Below are 25,505 nucleotides of genomic sequence, written 5' to 3'. Positions count from 1 at the left end.
TATTCGTTTTTATTGTGAAGGGCTGCTATGAGAAATAAAGGAGTGAGTGCATGGAAGGCCCCGGATCTGGGCCTGACTTATGGTACAGGCTTCCTCCAGGCGAGTGCTTCACCCAGGTGAGTGGCTGTTGCTGGACTCTCCTGACCCAGGTGAGACGAGCTAGCTCTAGTTATATCCTCAGTATGCCGAAGTCTGACTGTCCCACACATGACCCTAAAGTCCCCATTCTTCGGCATCGAAAACAATCTTGTTAATCAATACCTCTTCCTATGCCTATACCAGGTAGCTTTTTATGCAAGAGCTAAAGGGAGCTTTAGAATAAGTATTATAACCAAGAAGAGAATAAAGAATAACTCTGTAAAGTCAAAGAGAAATGCCTAGCAAAGGCTCGTGGAGCCTTGATTTCTGAATGTAGGCAGAAGCCTGTCATTCAAGACGGTAGCTAATGTGCTTATTAATAGCATCCCCTGGGGGCCAGAAGAGCCTCAGGGGGTTCTTTCAACCAGTCCCTGGGCCTCATCCCAAGCCTCAGGAGGACCCTTCGGGTTGACCCCACCACTTAGTCTAGCTTTGAGCGTCCACCACGCGCAGGCTTCTCCACGGGACACATTCAAGATGCTGGTCCTCACTCCCCAGGAGAAATGCCCAGCTGCTTCTGTGAGCTAAGAGATTTCCCCAACCCCCGGGGGGCCCTTCGCCAGACTGTATTAGGTGACGTCTAAAAATAGCTTTCTTCCATTTGAGGCGCGTTGACTATAAAGTGAGAAATTTACCATTGCAGGCTCCCAACGCATCTCAGCCTCGGACAAAAACTTCTGATCCACAAAGTGAGACAAAGCAGAGGTCCAATGTCAACTCGAGCTTTGTTTCTTCCTAAACGGCAAGATTGCACCGGGAAGGCCTATGCCCCTGCCACTCAAAACACGTGGTGCATGGCATGTGTGGCTGGGTTTTTCTTTCCTTTTTATTTATTTATCTATTTGGGCGAGCAGCAGCTGTGTCTTCTTTGCTGGCTTGTCTGCCTTAGCGGAAGTTAGTCAGAGGCTGAGAATTTTGAGAGTGGTTGGACTTATAGGGCCGTTATAGACTAACACTGGAATTTTTGCACCTTCAAATATATGGTAAATATCGTGGCCCATGCTTCCCTTCAAATGAAATAAATTAATGCATAAAGTTGGAAACTTTTCCTACATCTTCCCTCTCCACATATACACACTCACCCCACACATACTTATATACACACCCGGTAATTTCTGTTTGCTCCTTCTTGGTCTTTGTTAAAAAAAAAAGTTGGGAACCTTTTCTGAAAAGTAGCTGAAGAGGGACAATAAAAGTCTGTTCAATGTCAACCGCACATCTGACAATATTTAAAGCTCCAGGGTGTTTTACTGAGCTATATACAGCTTCATTCCTGGACAGTTTCATGACCGAAAGCTGCTTGATTACAAGGTCAAGGGGCTCAAGGCCAAGGCCAACAGGTGGGCCGAACAGAAAATGAACAGAACACTGCCCCCTCCCAGGCCCTGCAAGCCGCACAGGCCGCTCTGTCTCTTGCAGGGAACAGCCAGGCTGCCTGGCCCGCCAGGGTCTGGCTTTTGTCCTTCGGCTGTCATTTCTGTCATTTCCAGTCATGTGGAGGAGCTACTGGAAAACGAGAAAAGTGGTTTCTCTGAAGGCTGCAAGCCTTCCAGCGAACCTGAACACAGTCCTGGTTTTAATCTATCTGGTGGCCATATATCTGGGCATGACTTAACTTGTCTGAAATGGTCAGTCCCAATTTAATGAGAAACATGGGGTGCTGTAAATCCAGGGGGTGGAAACCAAGCAAAGGAAAACTCCGGCCAAATAGTCATGGGCCTGGAATGAGGAAAGGGTGAAGTGTGGTCAGTGTGGTCAGCGCCTTAAATTAGACAGGGGATGGTGGAGAGAAGCCCACTGTGGACTCCTTCGCTTGGTGAATTCCCACTGGGTTTGCTTAGCAAATGTGCTCACCTGCTTCTCAAATCTATTTTATGAAACGCATGAAAAAAGTGAGTCAAATGCAATGCATTAAAAGATGTATATGATTCTGATCACTTTAACTGGGGAGCTAAGAGTCTCCCCAGGAACCCCTGAAAGTTTTGCACTGGGTGGGGGTGTTCTCCCTGTGTATAGTAGGGGCAGAGGAGACTGGTTTGTCTCCATGAGCTGCCTGCCCCCCTCCACTCCCTGTGTTCCTCTGCCTTCCTGGCTCTGTGCCTTGGAAATCTGACCCTTTCAGATGGCATCATCTGGCTTCCCTTCGGTTTGGCCAATAGGAGGCACCAGAAGGAGATGAGAGGGCAAGATTAGGGAAAGGCTGGGGTATTTATCCCTTCTACTCCTTCCCTGACCCCCTGGCTCCAACAGTGGCTGCATTCTTATAAGGCAGGGCTCTGCAAACATTTTTTTCCTCTATGCCCTCTTCCAGCTGCCCCCCACAATCACCACACTGTTGTCCATGTCCATGAGTTCTCTCTCTTTTTTCCTTTTTTGTTCAATGCTCCCACCTTCCCCAATTCCTCCCCCTTGTCCCCCCAACCAGAGCTATCTGCCTGCTCTCTATCTATGAGTCTGTCTCTATTTTGCTTGGTAGTTCAGTTTGTTCATTAAATTCCATATATGAGTGAAATCATATGGTCCTTATTTACTTTCTGAGAAGGGCCATAGAGTAAATATTTTAGGTTTTGTGGGTCAACAGGCAAACCCAAGGATATTATGTAGGCACTTATACAGCCATTTAAAAATATAGAAACCATCGAAACTGGTTTGGCTCAGTGGATAGAGCATCGGCCTGCAGACTGAAAGGTCCTAGGTTCGATTCCGGTCAAGGGCATGTACCTTGGTTGCGGGCACATCCCCGGTAGGGGGTGTGCAAGAGGCAGCTGGTCGATGTTTCTCTCTCATCGATGTTTCTAGCTCTCTATCCCTCTCCCTTCCTCTCTGTAAGAAATCAATAAAATATATTAAAAAATATATAGAAACCATTCTTAGCCTGTGGGCCATATAAAAGCAGGTGGCAGGCCAGGCTTACATTGCTGATTCCTCTCTATGGCCACAGTTCCCATTGGGTGGCTTCAGCTCTAGAAAACTGGCTCCAGTGACCCCATCTCTCTTCCTTGCCCTCAGGCCTAGGGGTGTAACAGCTCAGGTCCCTCCCTTAGCCCTGCCCACACCTGTGCTGTTTAACCCTTTTGAGTGTGCCTTCTTTTCTTGCCAGGAGTGTGATAAATCCAGCGAGATGGTTCAGGAAAGGGAATCAGAGTTTACGGTACTTCCTGAGGCTAAATGTTATGTCCAAAGCCCGGCGATGTCTATAGGCACTGTGGCTAGAGTGGGGCTCATCCTGGAGCATGCAGCATGTTCAGTAGGATCAACACTGACTTTCTGGGAGGAAGTCTGCCCTTCTTCTGGACAAACAGTATACATTTTGACTTTTGAATTCCTTTCTGTGCTTCTATTTTCAAACTTCCTTGTCCCGGCCCGTTCCTCACCCCACTTGGCCCAGATACACATAAGATGACCTCTCTTTTTCTCTCCTTCCCTCGAAGAGATAGCAAGAACAGTGTCACCTTCTTGGAGCGGAGGGTACCAAAGCGATCCGTGTACTCCAGGAGAGTCTCACCGGCATGAAGCTCTGGGAATGGTTTTATGATTACATCCTGTGCCTCAGCTCTGTAACATCAGAAGGTGGAGACCCTACTCTGTGCCAGATACAGTGCTGTTCACTGCCAGGTCAAAGGTCAGGCAAGCAAAATTGGTGCCTTCCAGGGGTCAAATCTGGTGGAGAGAAGACTCATAAACATGGGCAGTCACATCAGGGCAACTGTATATCTCCCATCTAGCGATGTGAGCTGAGAAGTGCGGGCATGAGCTGCTCCACCAGCAAGAGGGCGGTCACCCTGTCTCAGCTCCTGACGAGGGAGTCCCGGTGAGGCGCTTAGTCCCGGTGGGGTCTTTCCCACCTGGTTGTTTGGGTGATTCTTTGAGACTCAGATTCCCAGCCCCTTGGTATGAATCCAATAGTTGTGTTTGTGGTAAAATGGACTGTGAAATCCAATGTGGGTCTCCTTATTGAGACTCCTGACAAACCAACGAGCTATGATCAGGGGCTCTTTGCCAGACACCTCAGGGAACCTCCATTGAAAGGCTGGCTGGGACCTTCCATGACAATTTCTTAATTGGGCTTGTTAAAACCCAGGTTGCTGGAGTCCCATACCCTTGTTGTTGATTCAGTGGATCTAGGCTGGGGCCTGAGAATGTGCATTTCTAACAATTCCTGGGGGATGCTGATGCTACTGGTCCAGGGGCCACTGTGAGAACCAATGACTTAACACAATGACAAAGAAGGAGGCTCAAGAGCAGGGACTGTGGAGGGAGCAGTAACTGGGGCAACAGAAGGTATCACTTGGGGAGTTTAGATGTGACATTTGAAAAGGGAAGCATTGGGGGGAAAAAGAATTTTATTTAATGAAAATAAGTGAGCAAGTTGTGAAGGGCGGTATATCTCTGAAGGCCTTTTGTGAGACTCCGAGTCACTAGGTTTGAGACGTTGGGCCTGGGAATCTGTATTTGTAGAGCTTTCCCAGGTGCTTCTGATACTCAGCGAGGTTTGAGAACCTCTGTACGCTCAGTATCCGGCAGTGCCTGGCACACAGTCGATGCACAACAAACACTCAATGAATTGATACTAATTCCAAGCGGGTGTTGGGATGCTTTTAGATTCCTAAACCTAGTTGTCCATATCCTTATGTATTTCATAAAACTCAGTCCTAAACCCCCAGTTAATAAAGGAATAATGTGCTGTTAAGCACAACTTAGATTCTTCAAACAGAATTCATATTCTCTCAATGTCTAAGAATACATAAACAAAAACCTGGCTGTAACCAAATATGTTGTGTTAGTCTGAAGGTATAGATGGCTGCAAACGACATCAGAGAAAAACCCCTTTCGTCTTCATCTCTGAGATCCTCTGCGGCTCCTTCCTGTCTGTGCACGCATGCACGCCACTGCGCGTTCCACATTAGAAAAGAACTACAAGCAAACAGCTGTTAGTCAAGCAGCTACATTTCGCCCACATCTTTCTAGAGTTCAACCCACTGCCCCAGGGGTTTTATCTTAAAAAAGAATCTCACTGCTTTAAACACAGGCAAGCCAAAATGTAAATACCTTGCAATTAGTGTGGGCATAAGCTGGCTCGGCTGGGAAAAGACAATTACCAATAAAGTGTCACTTGCTGTTTAAAATGGTTATTCCTTTGATTTCATAAGAGATGGGATATTCTGAGCAAATAACTCAGAGAATAATGAATGTTATTTTAACTGTCATTGGAAGAGGGGTAAGGCTGTGTGTGTGTGTGTGTGTGTGTGTGTGTGTGTGTGTGTGAGTGTTTGTGATGAGAGCAGGCTCTTTTACTAAATCTTTCACTTGAAGCCTTGGAGTTGGTCCAGTTCTGTTTGGAGCACAGAAGTAGAGACTATAGACCGGAGTTGGGGGTCTTGGGCTCCGGATTTGGGTAGAGCGAGGACTTTACTTGCCTCAGTTTTCTGAAGGAGTTTTATGAAATGAAGGAATGGGGACAGATTCTCTCAGAGTCTTTTAAGTTATGATTTTCTCATGCTCTTTGACAATTGGCACAGTGCAGATGTTAATGGGCAAGCCTGAGGAGCAAGGGTATTGAATGAATCACGTATATTCCAAGGCATCTGTACCCCAGAGCAAGAGAAAATAGGCCTTCAGGAAGCATGAACTGCCTCCTGTGGTTTAAACTTCCTAGTAAGCCAGAGAGATTTTAAGATTTAAAGCTGTGGGGGGAAGAGAGATGGCAGAGAAAAAAGGGGTTTTGCTTGAAGCCAGAGAGAGTGAGTCCTAGATTGATGGCCAACGCAATCCACCAGTGTGTGCTTATACACCGGCGGGAGGGGAATGGGCTTATGTTACGGCAAGAGTAACTGCTTACCAATGAAATGAGATGTTATACAATTTATAAAGATCCTCTGGGGTTACTCTCCAAGTCCACCTTCATTCCACTACTTTGCTATGATGGTTCAAAAAAGCCTAGTGCTCAGCCCTGATAACACGGAAATTGAGAAAAAGTGAGTACCTGCACTTTCACATCCACGAGCTGAGAAATTTGTTCCATTGTGATGATCTGGAATTTGGTTTGATATTCCATCATGTCAAAGAGTCTGATTCTTACTAAAGGTGCTTGATCAGGAGTGAGGATGGATTTTTGAGTAGAAAGAGACCCACCTTGATCGGAGAGTACCACTTCGGAGGGGAGGAGGGACGCCGCATGTTGTTGTTGAGATTTCGAGGCTCAGGGAACTCGTACTCCTGCTCTGGCATCTTGACTCTCGCATTCTTTGCCTTTTCCAACTTAGCACCTTCTTCTGTGGAGCCCTTTTCTCCCCAACGGACCTAAATGAAATAACATACAAAAAACCAAAATGACAAAATGAAGTATGATGTCCCCAGAGAACACATATGTGATAGGCAGTGCAGGTGTTCCCCACGCCTCAATTCCTCTGGGCTTTGAGGGCCAGGAAAGAGGGAGGCGTGGAAAAGGGAAAGGGCGAGGGCTGAAGGAGCAGAGAGCAAACCATGTGGATGGATATTTGGGGGTGGAAGTGTCCAGGCCATGGCGACAGCAGATGCAAAGGCTTTGCAGGCACCGGTAAGAACTTGGATTTTGTTCCAGGGAGAGAAGAAACCACTGGGGGTTTGAGCAGAGGAGCGAACTGCTTCAACTCATGGTGGGCAAGATATGGGGGTGTACAGTTAAAAGGCTGTGCCTTCCATTTCTCCACCTAATGCCTCACAATTAACATCCCTACCAGATCCCAGGTATGAGTTTTCATCAGTTTGCTTGGGTTTTCCATCAGTGAGTAGTCACAGTGAGTGGTCAGCACATAGATATGAGGACAGCAGTCCTCCCTTATCCCTGGGGGATGCGTTCCAAGTGGATGCCTGAAACTACGAATAGTACCGAACCCTACGTATACTACCTACTTTCCTAGACACACATACCTGTGATAGAGTTTAATTTAGAAATTAGGCACAGGAAGAGATTAACAATGATAACCAATAATAAAATACAACAATAGAACAATATACCATTATAAACGTTATCTTTCTCAGGAAACTAGCATGAATTTCTTTTTTCTTCTTCACCAATTTCATGGATTGAAGATTTGTTCTCATTCTAGATCTTAGCAGCCTCAGCATATGATTTTTTTCTTTCTTAGTAAGTCGAGAATTTTCACCTTTTTACTCAAAGGTAAGATTTTATGGCTTCTCTTCGGCATGTGCAAACTGCCAGAATCACTGCTCTTGGGCTTTGGGGCTACTGTGAAGTAAAACCGGTTACCCGAACACCGGCACTGCACTGCCTCGCCAGATTATCCGGTAACTAAGAGGGCTACTAACTGACTAACCGGGGTCGAGGAGCATCTACAGTGTGGATACATGTGATAAAGGGGTGATTCACGTCCTAGGAGGGATGGAGCGGGACAGTTCGAGATTTCATCATGCTACTCAGAATAGCGTGTAACTTAAAACTTAAGAACTGTTTATTTCTGGAGTTTTTGGACCATGGTTGACTGCAGGTAACTGAAATTGTGGAAAGTGAAACCACAGATAAGGGGGGAAGGGACTACTGTACATGAAGCTGTTCTCTTACCTCCATCCTTTTTTTTAATTCATCCTCACCCGAGGATATTTTTCCCATTGATTTTTTAGAGCGTGGGAAGTAGGGAGGGGTGAGGGAGAGCGAGAGAGAAACATGTGAGAGTGACACATCGATTGGTTGCCTCCTTCACCTGCCCTGACTGGGGCCAGAGATCAACCTGTAATCCAGGTAAGCACCCTTGATCAGGAATCCAACCCAAGACCCTCTCGTACCCAGGCAACGCTCTAATCACTTAGCAACACCGACCAGGGCTTACCTCCATCCTTTTAATGCCTCCAACACCTCGCCCACCATAATAAGAGGCATCCACCGTAGGCCACTTTTTCTTGGGCAGACCATCATCATCTTCCTCCTGCAGAGAGAGTGTGGACATGAAGGAGGCAAAGCACCATGCTGTAGGTATGTGTCCACTGTGGCAACATGGATAAAAGGAGACTGTCTGGGTGAAATGATCAAATAAAAGCAGAAACCTCCAATAACAAAATAATCCACAGTATTTGCCCCCCATGATATAGTTTCAGAAGGCTTGTGATGTCAAACCAGGCATCTTTCTTACATACATGGTTAAACTTTACAGCTGGAGGCGGATGTGTGTGTGTGTGTGTGTGTGTGTATGTGTGTATGTGTGTGTGTGTGTGTGTGTGTGTGATCTATGAAATAGGGCTTCAAAAAGCCTGGGCACCCCTGGCCGAGTGCCATTTTCCAAAGGAGATACCTAAAATTATATCACCCAAAACTGAACACAGCAGCACCAAGAACACAAGAAACTCCAAGAATAATGCTGCTTTATTCACTAGGAAATCGAAATGGCTTGATGAGTCTCCTGCGTTTTTAAATGACAGGAGGACAACCAGGAGAGGCCATCTAATTGAGCCTTCCCACCGCCCAGAAGAGGACAGTCGGATTCAGAGCTAGGAAGACATCAATGGAACTGAAGTTCTAGACAGGTTTCCTGATGCCTTGTCCCAGGATCTCCCCCCCACACTTGCACAGCCAGCTGCCTTCACACTCATCTCTTCCCTCCTTGCCCAGGACTTGCGGCCACCTCTATTTCTGGGCTGTGCCGGAGAAAGGAGGCGGGGCTATCCTCCTGCGCATGTGCAGGGACCCGTGTTTCCACAACAGGAAATGCCAACACTTAAATCAGCTCCACGTGCTCCTGATCCACCAAGCCTGCCATTTAATCCCCTGACCCGAGCTTGCCTGCCAAACTCAAACAACAGCAGAAGACAACACAAAGGCCCAAGCTTTGACCAATGAGAGAGTTGGAATTTCCCTGCAGTTACCATGGCTCTGTTTACACATTCTAGAGACCGGAGGGTTTTGCAATCTTCGGATGAGAAGGGAATCTTTGATGTGTCTTTGGCCAAAAATTGGTGGATTAAAATCACAGTCCCCAGCAATTCCACTAAGAAAACCGGCAGCACCCGAGGTGACCCTCACATCTAATGAAGTACAAGGGCTCTTGGCAAGTTGTCCTCACACTGCTCTTCAAGGATGTAGCAGGGAGGGGAACCGCCAATGTAGAAATACTCTATGATTATTGGATGACAGATGGATAAACTGACTTGCTTTGTGTGAGCAAAGCAATAGGAATCAGGGGTTGGTGGGCAGTTGGCAGAAGATGAGCAGGAAAGCGTGGAACTGAGCTACCAGTACCCATCTGAGGAGATGGCTGAGACCCTCCCAGCAGCGGGAATGACAGTGATGCTACAGAAGAGGCTGCTTAATATTCTGTTAGGAGTTATTCATTGGCTGCACTGTGTTGCAACCACATACTTTTAATCCTTCAGCAAAAGTCCCTATGCAGATGGCCTTGTGCCAGCGGTGCCTTTGGGGGAGTGTGGGAATGAGTTTGTTAGATGGTATCCAGCAAACGAAGAAGGGGAGTTATCAGAGGGGAAGCAAGAAGTAGGAGTTAGTGGTGCCTGGAGAAGCCGCAGAACTTGGGGAGGAGTGTTGGTTTTCCATCAGGGGAAGTTATGTTTAAATCTTAAAGGATGTGGTGGCCCCAGATGTCCAGTTGGCTGATGTTTGGGTCACATTTCTCAGATGGTAGAGGACCATCTGACCTGCTTGTCCTCAGGTAGACCTGGGCGTGTCCTGCTCTAGAAAGAAATAGCTGTAGACTCTGAGGTCAGATGCACTCACTGGGTTAGCCCCAAATTGACTTAGTCCCGTGCTGCCCTCAGACACTCAACTTTTCCGTCTTTCCAATCATGTCAGGCTTTTGTACCGCTCCATGCCCTGGACAACACCAGAGTCTTGATGTGAACAGCTCCCCCTGGAGTTGTGCATATAGATGGTGGCCCTCTTAGACTCAAGCTACAAGTTCGTTAACATTCCTGCTTCTCTGATATCCAGTTGGCCAGCTTGACCCAAATAGACTCTCAAGCCAAGCAGGTGCTAGAGGGAACTATCTATGGAAAGGAGAATGTAACTGAAACAGAATCGAGCCCAAGGAAATAGTTTTAAATCAGCCTTTGAATCCATTTAACATTTCAATGAACCATAATCCACCTTAAATCCTTGTGATAAGCCCTGATAGTTCCAAATAAGAACCTTCTATTTGTCCATTCCATCTTTCACTCACTTGGCACTGTGGCTGAGTCCTCTGAGCCAGTGCAGTGTGATATTTTGAGAAAAATAAGGAGGATATAGCTGTCAACACGATTGTTCATATTTTTAGAGGAGTAAGTTTGGTGAGGGTGATGACATGAAATAAGTAAAGGGCAAAGGCCACAGAAACTCCAGGCCCAGGAGGCTCTGAAGGGCTGAACCTAAAGTAGAACTGGCTGCTTGTGTCATCTGACGTCTTTGGGGATAAGCCAGAGAAGTCATCCTCAATGTCAGTCTTGGAGATGAATTCCTAGGAGTAAACTGAAAAATCCAGCAACCCCTTTGTTTGTAAATATAAAAATGCCAAATGACCTAAGATTTCCTTGTTCTGAGCTGTAGAACATGTCATGACACCAACATACCCTTCACATACACACCATGACTAAGGATGATGCAACGATTTTTTGCATTCTTCAATAAAGAATAGTGTATTCTTTTTTTTTTTTTAGAAGCAATGTGTCTTTTTTTAACTACTGAAATATTGAATACTGAATTCTGGACCTGTTTGGCGTGTACACATGTATGTGCATGTGTGAGTGTGTATCAGTGTGCAGTTGATGTCCACTGGCGATAGGTTGGCCCTTCACCCCTCCAGAGGGGGAGGCTACTCTGGCTGTCTGTGTAGACATAGCTGTGAGCGACCCCAGGACTGCTGGTTGGTCCTAGAAAACTTGTATAATTTTTCCATCACTCAGTTATTTTCATCTAAAAAGTTTTTGCCTTGGAGAAATTGTTAGGATCAGTGAGCGTGATAATAAACCTAAAAATAAGTTCATCATCATTGTTAACTGGATGCATTCAATACACATCCCTCTCCCTCTCACACAGAGTCAGAAAGTCCATGGAACCAGCAGCTGAAGTGCCCCATTACTGGCTTCTCCCATAAACTACCAATTATTGGGAATAACTAGAAACTCAGTAAGGAAACCTCATTCTGCTGCCAATTAGAGAAGAAATGCCCCTCTTAGTTGTTAAAATTGAGTTTCCTTGCTTTTGCTGAGATCTTGACATTTCAATTAATTTTTCTTTGACCCCCCTTTATACAGAAGTATCACTGTTGGTTGCATGGAATCTCAAAAAGTCATGGCTTTTTATGTTGTGCATACTGATACTCCCTATTAAACAGGATCACTGTGCAGCACATTATAAAGTTGTGTTCATTCTTAAAGTTTCATTATTTAAATAGATGTTTGTCTCTTGGGATACGATGCTAGTAGATCTGATGAAAGTTGGAATAACACATCCTTGACTTGCTTATATATGGATGGCAGAGAGTGACTTCATATAGCTAGAAATTGAGTGTAAGACAACATGTTAAGCTCTCTGGGGATAAATCAAGGATTAATTAGATATAGATCTTGATCTTTAACTAGCTAATGATATTAAACATTGATGCAGAAGGAAGAGTCAATGAAACATCCTAGGAATGCAGAAAAGGGAGAAATGAGTTGTGATGGAAGGAATAAAAGTGTGGTTTCAGAGATAGTAGCACATGAGCTGTGCTTGAAGGGCTGGTGGGATTTGAACACAGGGAGTTGGAGTGGAGAAGGCTGTCTGGATTCTGACTATGATTTTCAGGGCATTGTGTAAAATACTCTGTGTGGATTAAGTTATATTATCTGTTTTTGTGGGATTTCTTTATTATTATTATTTTTTCTGCCAAAACACATTAGGTGGGAGATTAGGGCTGCTTAACCCCCAGAGCCAAGGGACTCTCATGGCCAAGGTGCATGCTAAGGTAATCAGCACCGCCCGCAGCCCGCGTGCCAGCACGGAAACTCGTTTAGGTCTAGCCCAGCCCTTTAAACCTCAAGCATCCCGAGGTTGTCTTTCTGTGTCAGAAACCAGGTCTGCCTTCTTCAGGTGAGACTTCTCTAAGGATATTAGATGAAACTGGAAAACCTCAATTACTTCTCTTGCTTTCAGCTACTCTTTCTTGGTATTTTTTAGGTTCGAGTCCCACTTCCCCTCCAAAGTGGTAGTTCATTCTACACATACTTATTAACCTGTTCTGTGTGTGCAGTCCTGTGCTAGATGCTGGAGTCTGGGGTAAGCCATACTCCACAGTCTTACACCTAAGTCTCCTGGCATATTTTGGCCACAGTAGCTGCCACGTCACCTTCCAAAGACAAACGTAGGGCCAGCACCAGAGGGAAGGGCAACGACTCCTCTAATTGAAAATAATGAGGGGAGGGAACAGGGCAAACAGACCAACCTCGTCAAGAGAGTGCCTTGACCTATTTTTCTTTGGAAGAACAAGAGACAGCTGCACGCAGCAGAAGCACTGCCAAAGTGGAACCTGCGGGAACTAACCACGGTGCTTTCTCTTGAAGGATTAGCAAAAGGCTTTTGTGGATGTAAAGAGGGTGTTATTTTTCCCCTCCCTCCTCTTTGCACGGCAATGTAATTTCCTCCCCTGATTTCTGGGCAGGAAGTTAGCATTCCAACAAGATGTGCTTTAATTGATGGCAGCTATTAAATCCCTTGGCTTACATGCATATGGTTCAGGATATAAGAGCCACATGGAATTTTAAATGTAATCATGATTCTTTCTGTATGTAGGAAACTTGACAAAGACATTGGGAGGAGGAATGGTGAGGGGGTGGTGCTCGGTTTGCACACAACAGACCTTAGGGATTAAGGACCAGGAACTAGAAACCTCATCATTATAGCCTTTGGTCCCACTGGGTTTTCAGACCTGTACCCAGGTTTATAAATTGGTGAGCATTGCATCCAGGGTGGCCAGCTCTCCCGGAAGTGATCAGAGGACAAGAAAAGCCACTGGCCGGGCACTCCTGCCCCCTCTCCCCCAATATAATCCTTCTCACCATCAGCCTTCAATGCCTCCACTCTAATCTACCCCAGGCAAACTGCTCACTGGCCAATTTATGGTGGAGTCTAAGATATTTTTCTTCCTTCAAATGATGAGGATTTGAGAGCACGGCCAGGATATTAGCATATCCCCTTCCAATATATTTTCATTACTTCCTGGCAAATCTTTAGGTAACATTGTTTTAAATTAAAGAACAGGCGGTTCCTAGAATCACGGATTTCCCCTGATCTGGACATATAAAGCATAAGTCTCTGCAGGGAGAAGAGATCCCTCAAGTGTCTCTTTTAGAGGAAAAATAATTGTAGTGATAAAAACGTTTCTGTTTGCATCTCAAATTTTATCTGTGCAAGGAAAACCTTCCCAAGCCTCTGCCTGTGACTGCCAGTTTAGTTCATTCCTGTTCATCATTGGTTGGGAAAGAGCCGAAGACCTCCCTGCCTGCTGCTTCACATGCACAGGGAGCCTGGGCCCAACTTAGCTCTGCTTTGCAGGGGCCCGAGTCTCAGCCCAGCCCACCCAGCTCTCCACCCCACTCCAACACCCTGCCCCTCTGGCTGCTCCCGGCTCTGGTCACTCACCTCACTTTCCTCAGCAGGAGGTGGAGGCATCTCCTTGATAATCTGAAAAGACAAAATAAAGAACAAGTCAGTGGAAATCTCCAGCCACCTGCTTTTCAAGAGGCCTGCTCTCAAGAGTTGTCTGGGTAGTGTGGCCATAATTGCCATTGAAACAGGCCCAAGCAAGGCAGGCTTAATCAATGCCATGATGTGTTTTTGTGGGCAGAGTAGCTCAGTTAGTTAAAGTATGGTCCAGGCTGAGGGTTCCATTCATAATGGTGTTTGTTCCATTCATAAAGGAAAAAATGCTTCATAGATAACAGTTTCATCTCTTATCCCAGGTAGCTATCATGCAAATTTATTCACTCATTAATTCATCCAGTCATTCATTCATGAAATCCTTTACCCATCCATTCAACCAGCTACGTATTTAACAAACAAACGTACACAACAGAGGTCAAGATGGTGCTGTAGAGAGGAGTCAGATATGGACCCCAAGAGCTGTTGGTAGTTCTGTTAACTGTCACTGGTCCCAAGCAGTACCCATCTAGGGAGGGTGTAGGGTGTGAATGTCAGGCAGATAGAGTCTCAACAGTGGACAGCAAAGAAGGGGTAGCCATGGCTTTTTTTTCAGGGCCCTGAACTTAAAGGAGTACAAAGGTTTATATAGCAACATTATAAGATTGTATTTTGCAGTTGCCCTGTCATTGGGGCTGAAGAGAGACATGTGGACACTCTGGGAAGACAGCAGTTGGGGGCCCTTCCATCCAATGAGAAGATGAGTGACACATGGGAGAAGGACAGGGAAGGAGGACAGCTGGGTGGCAGTAAGCGACCTCTCCTTACTGGTGTCCCCAACTTGCACACCCCCTTCACAAAAAGAAAGCCCTTGCAGTTAATTAGAGTCTTTTATAAGGCAGTTTGGTCATTATCACGGTGACTCTACCATGTCCTTTGGGAGCTCCCTCTTCTCATCTCAAGCTTATTAATGGAATGTTGGGCCAGCTACATACAAGACAGTCCTTTTCCTTAAGGAATTCAGGTAAATACAAAGCTCATTATATATCTTTTGATGTTTTAGTGCCAGGGCTGGTGTGGACCACTTGTGGATGGGTGCTTGGGCACTGCCCACCGGACCAGTTCCTTGATCTAGTTGGAGAGCTCTCCTAGCTGCAGAGCAGACTGCATTCTAGGAATCAAGCTCTTGCCTACTAAGCACACATCTCCTTTGACTTAATGAGTATTCTGGGGTCTCATTTGGGCTCTGATTCCCACTGTTATCATCCGGGCTACCACTATCTGTCATGTCATCTCTGTATGTTGAGACAGGCTACTGGATTGAGGCTCTATTAACACCAGCCTGGGGATTGAGACTCCACTCATCTAAAAGGACAGCATTCAATTAATTAAGGACAACAGAGGTTAAGGCCTCCAGGGGTTTCAAACTATCATTTCATCTGCCTCCACTTCCTGGCCATTGTGGGGAGCCTGCTGAAGGTCTCTGGAAAGCATGAAGCCATGATTTTGCTCACCCACTCAACATTGGCTCCGAATTTCTTAAGAAAATCTCTGGGGAGGGCCATTCCTGCCCAGAGCTGATTTCCCATCATCCCAGAGGCACTGATGATTTAAAAACAGGAAATGCCTGGGAATGGGAGGGAGGGTGGGAGGCTGGGGACAGCCATCTAGAATGTGTCTCTTCTCTTTGGGCAGGGTTAGGAAGGGGCGGGTGAAGGGGCAGGGTATTTGGGATGACAGACAGATAATGACAGGGGTGTATTTGGAGGTTCGGTGCAGAGCAGCTGAGCTTCTGTCTTGACGGGGCCACCAGCTTCCTCCCTCACTGCATGGCAGCACAGTGGAGTTGTCAGAGCAACCCCAGACCTGCCCTTCTCTTACTGTGAGGATTTGACAAGTCCTTGAACCTCCCTGAGCTCCACTGTCCTCATCTGTCAAACATTAACCTTGCAGGAATTGAGTCACGATGAGCAATCGCATTTGTAAAACACCTGGTATACAGTGGGTGCTCAATTGATGGTGCAGACTGTTATTATTATTCTCCTTTTCCTTTCTTTCCGTCTCCGTGTCTTGTCTTTATTGCATCTTTAACAAAGGTTTCACTTAACCTCTGTGTGAACTAAAAGGCTATGTATGGTCATTTCCAGATGGAGCAGCTTAGAGGCCAGAGCTTCATAAATGAGTGACAGGAGGCTGGTGTTCAGACAGTGACCAGGGGCTACAAGAGGTCAGCAACAGCATGTTTCACCACATATGCGTGGGCACATGCCATCAGCGAGGAAGGGCCGCAGCAAGTGGCCCACCACGCCAACCAACCCATCTATGGGTTGCCATTCAAGCAATGTCCCAAGGGGAAACCAAAAGACAGTGCCAGAATACTCAATTTAGTATTAATCAAAGGTGGGCTAATTTATAATCCAGATTTCACGCTGACACGCTGTACATTGGGCACTTGAGCTTCTGGAAAAATACCACCCATGTTCAGGTTAACAGGATTTAGGCACCTCCAATCTGGTCTCATTGGTTGGGTATCTGACTATATTCAGCAGGAATGAGGAAGAAGTCTTCTTAATTTCCCCCCTCCCCTCTTCCCCCTCCTCCCATCACCAGTCTTCCACCGGGCTCAGGGAGCAGCTCGCCCATAGGATGGCAGGGGAGTGTTTCAAAGTGTGATCTAGACAGGCTAAGTTGAAGTCATGAGATGATTTTTCCAAGCATTGAAACTGGATAGACTGTCTGCAAATGAGCCAAACCCTCCTGCCAAGACCAGCATACGGGCCACCCAAAGAAGTGACCTAAGCACAGGGACACGTCAGCCTTCTCCACCTTCCCCCCCACCCTCCCCGTCCAGAGTGCACGCCGCCTGGAGGAGCAGGTGGGCAGCTCTTGAATTCAGTGCCGCTGCCTCCTTGCTGTGCGGCGGCCCAGGGCTCACAGGATAAAATGCTAACTGCCCTCCCTCCCCCAGGCCTGCATGAGGTGGCCCTACCACCTGTCTACCTCACTCCTCTCCACTCTCCCCTGTACTTCAGCCCCTGGGTCACCTTCTTGTTCCTTCCATGCACCCTGCTGATTCTCACTTGCAGCATCTGTCTTCTGCCTAAATGCTTGCTATCCCTTCCTGCTTATCGCACACCTGTACATACCCCTGTTACCACCTATTCATTCAGCAGATCACCAATAAGTACACCTCCCCTGGGAAGTCTGTGACCTCACAGAACAGGCAAGGTCCTGTTCATGGGGTCTCAGGTAACCCGGTGTGTTTTTTTTTTGTGTGTGTGTTTTTTTTTAAATAGCACTTTCAATGGTAATTAAAAGGTTAATTGCATAATTCTTTGCTTCCAAGTAGTATGACTAGAAAGTATTTCTAACAAGCATGCAAACTAAATTCCACTGAGCACTACCAAGCTTAGGCTTGATTTGGCCTACTCCCTTCTCAGAAGGTTCTGGGAGCTTCCTCTTGGTTGGGAGTGGGCTCATCGGCTCCTTTCTCATTAGAAGGAACAAATTAAAGATAGATAAGCTGGAAAGGATCCTTAATCAAATGTTTAAAAAGAAAATTCCTCAACCAACATATTTATAAACACAACATGATAGAACCAAATGGTAGTGTGGGGGGTGAATCTGGGGACATTTTTCGTATTTCTCCTCCTGAGGTCCACCGCACCCCACCACTTACTGCCGTCTTCAGCTTATGTATTGTGGATGGGCAGAAAGTGCCCATTTGCCTCCTTGGAGTAGCTGGGTGGACTGGTGAAGTAAATGGGGGTAAGAAAAATGAGGCGGGATATGGAACTTCTGAATTCTAGTAATGCTTCTTTGCTACCTGAGAATTTCTTGAAACTGTCTCTGCTGTGCATTGGGAGATATGCCTCCTCTCCCCACTTTTAGCCCTGATTTTAGCCATCTTTGTTTAGGTAGACATGAGATGGGGTCAGATTTGACAATGAATGTTCTATGGGTTAAGGAAAGAGAGCCAGAAAAGACCAGGTAGAATCTTATTAAATTGAAATCTTACTGGCAACTGTAAGTCAGAACAAAATTAAGTTTTCATGTACGCCTCTTAGTTTGGCTGCTGGAAATAGTCATGAGGGAAGATGTGGAGATATCGTTAGGTTGGCATAAATACAGTAGAAAGATCACACATGCCCAGTTCCTGCTTGACACCTGGGGACTTATTCTGGCTTTATGAGTCAAGTTCAACCGTTTAGGTCTCCATAAAGCTCTTTCTTAAAATTTATTTTATAAAATGTGAAGGTGAAATTAAGCACATGGTGAGTTTATTACGCTTGTTTCTTTTTCTCCGGAAGCATCCAAGTTCAGCTCCTAGATTGTATGATTTGATCCTGGCCACTTGATTCGTTCTTGCTGTAACTCTGCTGCTACCGTCCTGGGCAGTGGAATATAGAACACAGTCTACCCTCTTCCTCCTCCCAGGTGATGGCCACCCTGGCTCACTAGACATGGCATTTAAAGTCACGAGTGCGGGCAACATGCTGCATCAGAAGCACGCACCGTGGGTTAAAGAAAAGGCTATACTGCTGACAACAGCAGAACAGTACTTTCCTGGCACTTGGTCTTATTTGGAACCACACAAATAGCTTTTTTTCTTTTTTGTTATGAAAAGAGAAACTTGGCAAAACAACAAAGGCTGGATTTCTATTTTAAGCCGGTGCAGAGGAATAACAAGACAATGAGTCACAGCCATCCACCTCTGTCGTGACACTTCGATCTAAGAATGTCCTTCCTTCCGTCCTGTCTCCGTAACTCAAAGCCACAGTGCTACATCACACTCATCCACCAGGAGAGTTCATGTGTTTATTTTTTAAAAATCAAGGAAAAGTGCTACATTCACTGCAGCATTATTTTAATTAAAAATATAAGATGCTTCAAATGGTGAGATTTTTTATTTTATTTTTAATTTTTATAAGGGTATTGTTTTATAAGACTGCACAGTTTTGAATGATCTGCTCTGAACCTCCCCCCTCCCCACTAGTCCTTCTTTTCATGAGGCTGAAATTCCATATGCAGTGATATTTTTAGGAACAACCTTCATTTTATAGGAAAAATGATGGTATCTAAAGAACTTTTGGTGCATCTGCTACTTAACAACTATTGTTAACTTTGGAGACAGAAAGGAGAGACTGTTGGCTGGGCCTGAGTTCCTCATCTGATTTCTGGTCTTTTGTACGTTCCATGTTTAGTAAAACCCCAAGGAGCCTGAGTAATCATACTCCTTGGGTTTTTGGTAATTTTGGATTATGAGCTCATGTGTAGTTTGCATTTACCTATGGGAATCCTATGAGGACTGGGTTGTGGGCTCAACCTGCCAGAGAGGACTCAAGTTTCCTTCTGCAGATTCCTAAACACTTCCACACTGGGACCTTCTCAGCTTGTAATTTACAGAACTCCAAGTAGTACGTACATATTTGAACTTTAAAACTGAGAGGTTATGGTTCTGAATTCTTAGACACACACACACACACACACACCAAACGCATAGCCCATTCTTTCACTTAAGGTCCCAATTTTAAGCCGAAGACTCAATTCCAACTCCCAAACTTTTGTGGGCCTATCTGGGTAATTAAGATCAGAATATCTCTCCTAGGAACGCTATTGCTTTAAGGTCAGCTAACCATCATATTTCCAGATCTGTCTTTATTTTTAGCCCTGGAAATGTCCCCTATTTTCTTGTGAGCCTGGCTATGCATTTAAAACAATGGTTATTATATTTTTTCCATTTTTGTTTTGTTTTGTTATACAGTCCACTGTATCACCAATTAAGTGTAACTGATTTTTCACAAATGGTTACCTCTTGCATGCTCAGAGAGGTTAGCTCAAATAAGTGTATTTAGATGGCTAAAGATATTTGGAGGCTTTGATTGAAAACACTGCATATCCTGGGACTTCTAAGCTAACCTCTTAACACCACCTCCTCTGCTGCCTCCCTGGCCTCAAAGGTTCTGTGGGAGGAGGAGCCCCCAGAACAGAACTGTGTACAGAAGGAAGGCCAATCAAGATCTAAAAGGCCGTCTAAAGAAGGCTTTCCTGTCTCAGATAGAAGGAAATACTTGCTCTCATTCTTTTATATTCTAGATTTCCCAGTCCTTATAATAAATACACTTCTAATTAAAATCAAGAAACCAAGGAAAAGTAGGCGACTGGATATGGAAAGTGCCTATAAAGTATGAGATGCTAGCTAATGTCAGACAAATGATTCTTACTACTATAGAAATGGTATAAATATAATAAAAACCTCCCAGCTGATTAGAGTGGGTTAATGCTGGCCACATGCTTCCTGAATGCAGTGGTGTTACACTATATAAGTTTATCAAAGGCTAATGCTAAGTATTGATCTAGAACACAGTACAAGAAATTTTCAAGGAAATGAGCTCACTTTTTTTTTTTTTTTGACATTTGGAACTCAAACTTGAAATAATTTTTGGCTTCTCATCTCATCTTTCTTAAGACTGGGATTGTTTAGAAGGCCACATTCACCAATAAATAAAATGAGAGTAGTGGCAGGAATTTCCTCATCTACACTAATAAAAGAGTAAGATGCAAATTGATCATACCTTTGCGACACCCACCAGCCAATCAGGAGTGAGTATGCAAATTAACCCAACAAAGATGGCAGGTTAATTTGCGTATGCAGGTGCCGAGTGGCCGGGGGCGGGGTGGGATGCTTGTGTCGTCACCATGGTGATGACGCAGGTGTTCTGCACTGCCCCAGCCGCTTTGGGCCTTTGGGCAGCGTGGGAAGGCAGAAAGGTGGCTCCAGGCTGGAGCGAACAGGTGGCTCTGGCCCAAGTGAAGGTGGTGCTGGAAGCCAGGGGAAGGAAGGCCCATTCTTGCACGAATCTTCATGCATCAGGCTTCTAGTTTGTTTATAAAGCCTAAGTGATTTGCATAGTAATTTAAAATAATAGCTATGCATAGTCTCCATTAGATAATATGTATGTCAGAGTCACTGCAAAACTCTAAGTGAGACAGTGAAAAACAACAACAACCATGAATTCAGATTCCCTGAGGCTCAGAGGAGGAGGGTCTGATCCGCCTGTGTTATAGGTAAGGTGATGCCAGCCACTGGCAGTGCCTATGGGACCTGAGCAGGGCACACAGGGAACAGGATGTGTTGGTACTGTTCACTGTATGTTCAAGCTTGTTGGCAATGACGCAGCCTTTGAGGAGGGCAGGAAAATGTTGCACCTCAGAACTCGGGAATCAGCTGCTTTAACATTCTCTAGGGTTATGTTTTCTACACAGTTTTTGGCAGAATACGAATGTCCTTTCAGATGTCTGTATGTCAATGGGTGGGGGTAGGGATAGTCCAAGGAAGGGTTCCAAGGTCAAAATAAGTTTAGAGATTGACAATACAAATTATCCTACTAAAGGCTCTGAGAAGTTCTACAGAGAAGATTGAGTTTAATGGTCTCTTCCAAACTTATTGTCTAACCCCCTTGTGGTTTTGATGTGTAACCAGGTTTGAGAATTACAGACCAGGGAATCTTGGTCTGGAAAGGAAAGAGCAGACTCACTTACAGAAGGTATGAATATAAGGTAACCTTAGAGACAATATGATCCCAATTTCCTAATTTTTCACCTAAAGAAATTAAGGTTCAAAGGATTTACCTTGAATTGATAAAAAAAAAAAGATCTCCATGGGAACCCACTTATCTTTATTTTTAATTATTATTCTTTTTAATCCTCACTCGAGTATATATTTCTATTGATTTTTTTTTAAGAGAGAGAGAGTGGAAGGGAGGGAGAAGGGGAAGAGAAAGAGAGAGAAACATCGATGTGAGAGAGACACATCGGTTGGTTGCCTCCCACACATGCCCTGACCTGGGCTGGAGATTGAGCCTGCAACCGAGGTACATGGCCTTGACCAGGAATTGAACCTGAGACCCTTCAGTCTGCAGTAGACGCTCTAACCATTGAGCAAAACCAGCTAAGGTGGAACCCATTTGTCTTTAATGATAGCTCACAACTTTCCAGTTCACCAGCAGGGGTGAGGATGTGGTGGGTGGGTTATAAGGCAAGCTGTGAGGCCAGCTGGGTGGGAATGAGGGGAGCCATGAGGGCAAGGTGAACGAACGTGAGCACAGACTGGTGTGTGGGGCGTGGGCTGCGGAACTCCAGAGGTGAGGGCAGGCCATGGCAGAGCTCAGTGTGTTAGTGAGAAATAAGCTTGTCAGCTGCAGGGTGAGGAGTGTCCAAGTGGGAAAGGGTGGAGGCTGGAAAGGACTCCAGGGAGCATGACAGGTCTAGGGAGCTGCTTGTACTAGTCAGGTTGCTATTAAACAAACTGTCAGTAAATCCCTTTGGTGATGTTAGGCTTGGTTGTCTGGCCCTGAAAATTAAATGTTATGCTTAAAGGTGTGGAGAACATTACCTGAAGACTTTATTTTTATTTCATTTAAGGTACATCACCTTCTTGATTCATTTTTGCCCTTTGCAATTTGTCATTGGAGATGTCCAATGGGCTTACATGTTGAACTATCCTTAAAATTCAATAGTGAGTTAAACATGATCTTCTACATAAATTCTTTAAAAACTAACTGTTCCTAAGAGACCTACAAGGCCATTACAAACAAAACAAAGAATGAACTCTGTTTATATGGGGAGAACTTGTGAGTGCACGCACACTATCCTGTCCCAGCGAACCGAATAAAAATAGTTGCCATTATTTGAACAGGAATGTGATGATTTGATTTGACTTAGTGTGATTTATTAGTGGGATTGCAGAGAATTGCAACTTTACTGCAAGATCTTTTTTCCCCCCTTTTACTTGTGGAAAAACACATAACAAAATTTATCATCTCCATCATTTTTAAGTATATAGTCTAGTAGTGTTGGGGGAGAGAGGAGTCAGCAGTGCCTACAGCTGTTATAGAATGAGGAATGAGCAGAGACCACTGCCCAGCCAGGGAATTCCCTTGCAAGAGATGGACTGGAGAAATCACGGGGTTGGAGGCCAGGGGGCAGCAGGCTGAAGTGAATGGGAGGAATTGCGGAGTGTCTGCAAAGAAGTTTGCAGATGAAAGGAAGGGAGAAAGAAGCGAGTAGCTTGAAGGGGAAAGCAAGTCTGAGCCATTTTGAAGGTTGAAGGAGGCTGGCATACTTTCGTAGGCAGAGGGGAGGAAGACCGTGGCAAGGAACCATACCAGAGGCAGGGATGAAGTGAGGGGGGACACAAAATGAAGAACACAGTGGAAAGAGAGGGAGAAGGGGCAACTGCTTCTGAGAGAGGGTGTTGGAGGAGGACATCAGCGTACGTGTTACCCGAAGTGGAAAGGTTTCTCACAGGACAGCTTCTGCTTTTTCACTGAGACAGGAGCAATTGCCTATGGACAATAGAAGAGCCAGAGGTAGGACGGGATCTCTGGGACAGTGGCAAGCGTTTGGGAGAGGTGGTGTGAGGATGAAATCTGAGGCTCCAGAAAGATGAGATAAAATTGGCTAAGCACGCTGAAGGCCTCATGAGTGCGCAGTGGCCCCATCAGCATAGTTGGCTGGCAGTTCTCTCCAGACATGATCAGCACCCTGGGAGCGAAGAGGAGACTACATACCATTGCTAGATCTAGGTGTAGGGGTGGGCAGGGCAAGTGAGGTGGGAGTTGGGGAGTTGAGGGTGTTCGTGAGAGCATCTGGCAGATTGAAAGACCATGCAGGAGGCATTTATTCCATCCCCCAGATTTTTGATTTGGAGGAGCCAGACCCCACTGTCCATCAGACTCTATCAGTGTCTTGCTACCTGCTGAAATTTAGGCAGATGTGATGGTCTTTGTTGTCCACATAAAGCTACCGGCCTAGCTGGGCTGCAGGCTCACAGCAGGCACCGCCTCTTGGCTGGGATGGTCTACACCAGTGGTCGGCAAACTGCGGCTCGCGAGCCACATGCGGCTCTTTGGCCCCTTGAGTGTGGCTCTTCCACAAAATACCACGGCCTGGGCGAGTCTATTTTGAAGAAGTGGCATTAGAAGAAGTTTAAGTTTAAAAAATTTGGCTCTCAAAAGAAATTTCAATCGTTGTATACTGTTGATATTTGGCTCTGTTGACTAATGAGTTTGCCGACCACTGGTCTACACCCTCAGGGTTGCCTGAATTTTCTGGAACAGTTTAGTGCTCTAACATCACTGATTCATTGTTGTTTTTTTCTCTCTACATTCAAGCCATTCGTACATTTACTCTCCTAATACATTCCAACTCTTTTTTCAGGGTCCTCTTCTCATTCAGATTTCCTAGTCTTCCTCTTTTTAAAGTTCAATTTAGAGATTTCACTCATATTGGACCAAACTTATGAGTAGATGGAGTGGCCATGGCGTGACTAAGAGGGTCCGGCCAGGCCCCTTGTGGAACTGAGGCAGGGCTTTATTTATTTGTTTAGGCAAAATATTGAGCCCCTTGAATTCCCTTATTGAAAATGCAAATAAGCCCAGGGGGCATAGTCTAGTGCCTCTCTCCCTTTCAATGTGGGCGCTTTTGTGCCAATGAATAAGTGCTAGAATCTTAGAAGCCAAAGGTTTACCCAAGGACACCAAGGGCCAAGGTGGAAATCACCAAAAGGTTTTGAACCAGAATCTGGCCTCTCTCTCTCTCTCTCTCTCTCTCTCTCTCTCTCTCTCTCTCTCGGTGGAAGAAAAGAACCTAGGTGGGGGTGGGGTTCTTTAGGAAAGGCAATAGATAGCCGCAGTCGCTCTCACCCATCAGATTTCTTCTTCCAGACAGAGCCAGAGGAAGCCAGAGGATGCTGAGGCAGAGGGAAGGCCTGCCAGTAACCACTACGCCTGGTCTGGTCATTACATGTAAAAATGCTCTTTATGTTTAGTAAACAGGGACCTGAGTACCTGCCCTTCTACTCCGGCCCCCCGCTGAGGCTTCTTGGACAACCCTGCCCTTCGTGTCTCATCATACAGCTATTAAAAGGGTAATATTTGGCTCAGGTGGGATTGGAGTTGGGGGCCTTGTAACTGGGGTTGTTAAATAATTTGAATATCACTCCCGGAGAGAAATTTACAGAAACCGAAGGAAGGGGCTCAGCGGAGACGAACCTCCTGTACCCCACATTTTGTAGGCCCTTTCTACTCTCTGGCTCGTTCCCATCCTGGAGAGGCAGCTATGGTGCCAGGTCATGGGCATTTCCCACACTTGGGGCAGCGTGGGGACGGTGACAGAGGAAGGTTTCAGACCACCATTTACAAGGACACCTTTGACTAGTCCCAACATTGTGGTGAGGAGTGGGTGAGAGTGGGAGCTATATTTGGCCTCTTCCCTGCATACTCTCTCTAGAAAACACATGGCTGTATCCTGTCCCCTTCAGAGCATCATTACTCATCAAGGAAGCGAGTGATAAATTTGGTTTGGGGTCACATCAAGCATCAGAAGTAAGGGTGAAGACAGTTTTTATAGACATCATAAGCAGGAAAATTAATCTCTAGGATCTTTCCTTGGAAAGAAATCTTTCAGGATTTACAAAATCAGACATGAAGACATTCTGGCTGCCTTCCAAAGCAACATGGACTTAACCAGATACATTCATTGAAAAATATTTTGAATATTGCAAAATAATATGGCCTTGGATGACACTGCTTCCAATAATGAAAGACATGAATTTAGAGACATTTCCATGCAAATAAAAACTGTAATGAGATATCACCTCATTGCAAAGACAAGAGGTAACAAGTGCTGGTGAGGATGTGGAGGAAAGGGAACCCTTGTGCACTGTTGGTGGGAACGTAAATTGGTGCAGCCACTATGGAAAACAGTA

At 45.5% G+C, this 25,505-nt stretch overlaps 1 protein-coding gene across 1 annotated transcript in view; it reads right to left on the bottom strand.

Annotated features, from left to right (window-relative positions):
- The window catches only part of ANTXR1 (ANTXR cell adhesion molecule 1), a 215,106-nt gene that overhangs the window by 51,691 nt on the left and 137,910 nt on the right, over nt 1-25,505 (bottom strand). Inside the window, exons 14-16 of the mRNA XM_079792527.1 lie at nt 13,739-13,780; nt 7,965-8,060; nt 6,271-6,438 (exon numbers count right to left, since the gene is read on the bottom strand). Of these exons, the coding sequence (XP_079648653.1) occupies nt 6,271-6,438; nt 7,965-8,060; nt 13,739-13,780 (306 nt within the window). The remainder of the gene's footprint in view (nt 1-6,270; nt 6,439-7,964; nt 8,061-13,738; nt 13,781-25,505) is intronic.

The sequence above is a fragment of the Cnephaeus nilssonii genome (assembly GCF_951640355.1).
Source record: "Cnephaeus nilssonii genome assembly, chromosome: 15".
NCBI lineage: Eukaryota > Metazoa > Chordata > Mammalia > Chiroptera > Vespertilionidae > Cnephaeus > Cnephaeus nilssonii.
This window is presented reverse-complemented; position numbering and strand designations above follow the sequence as displayed.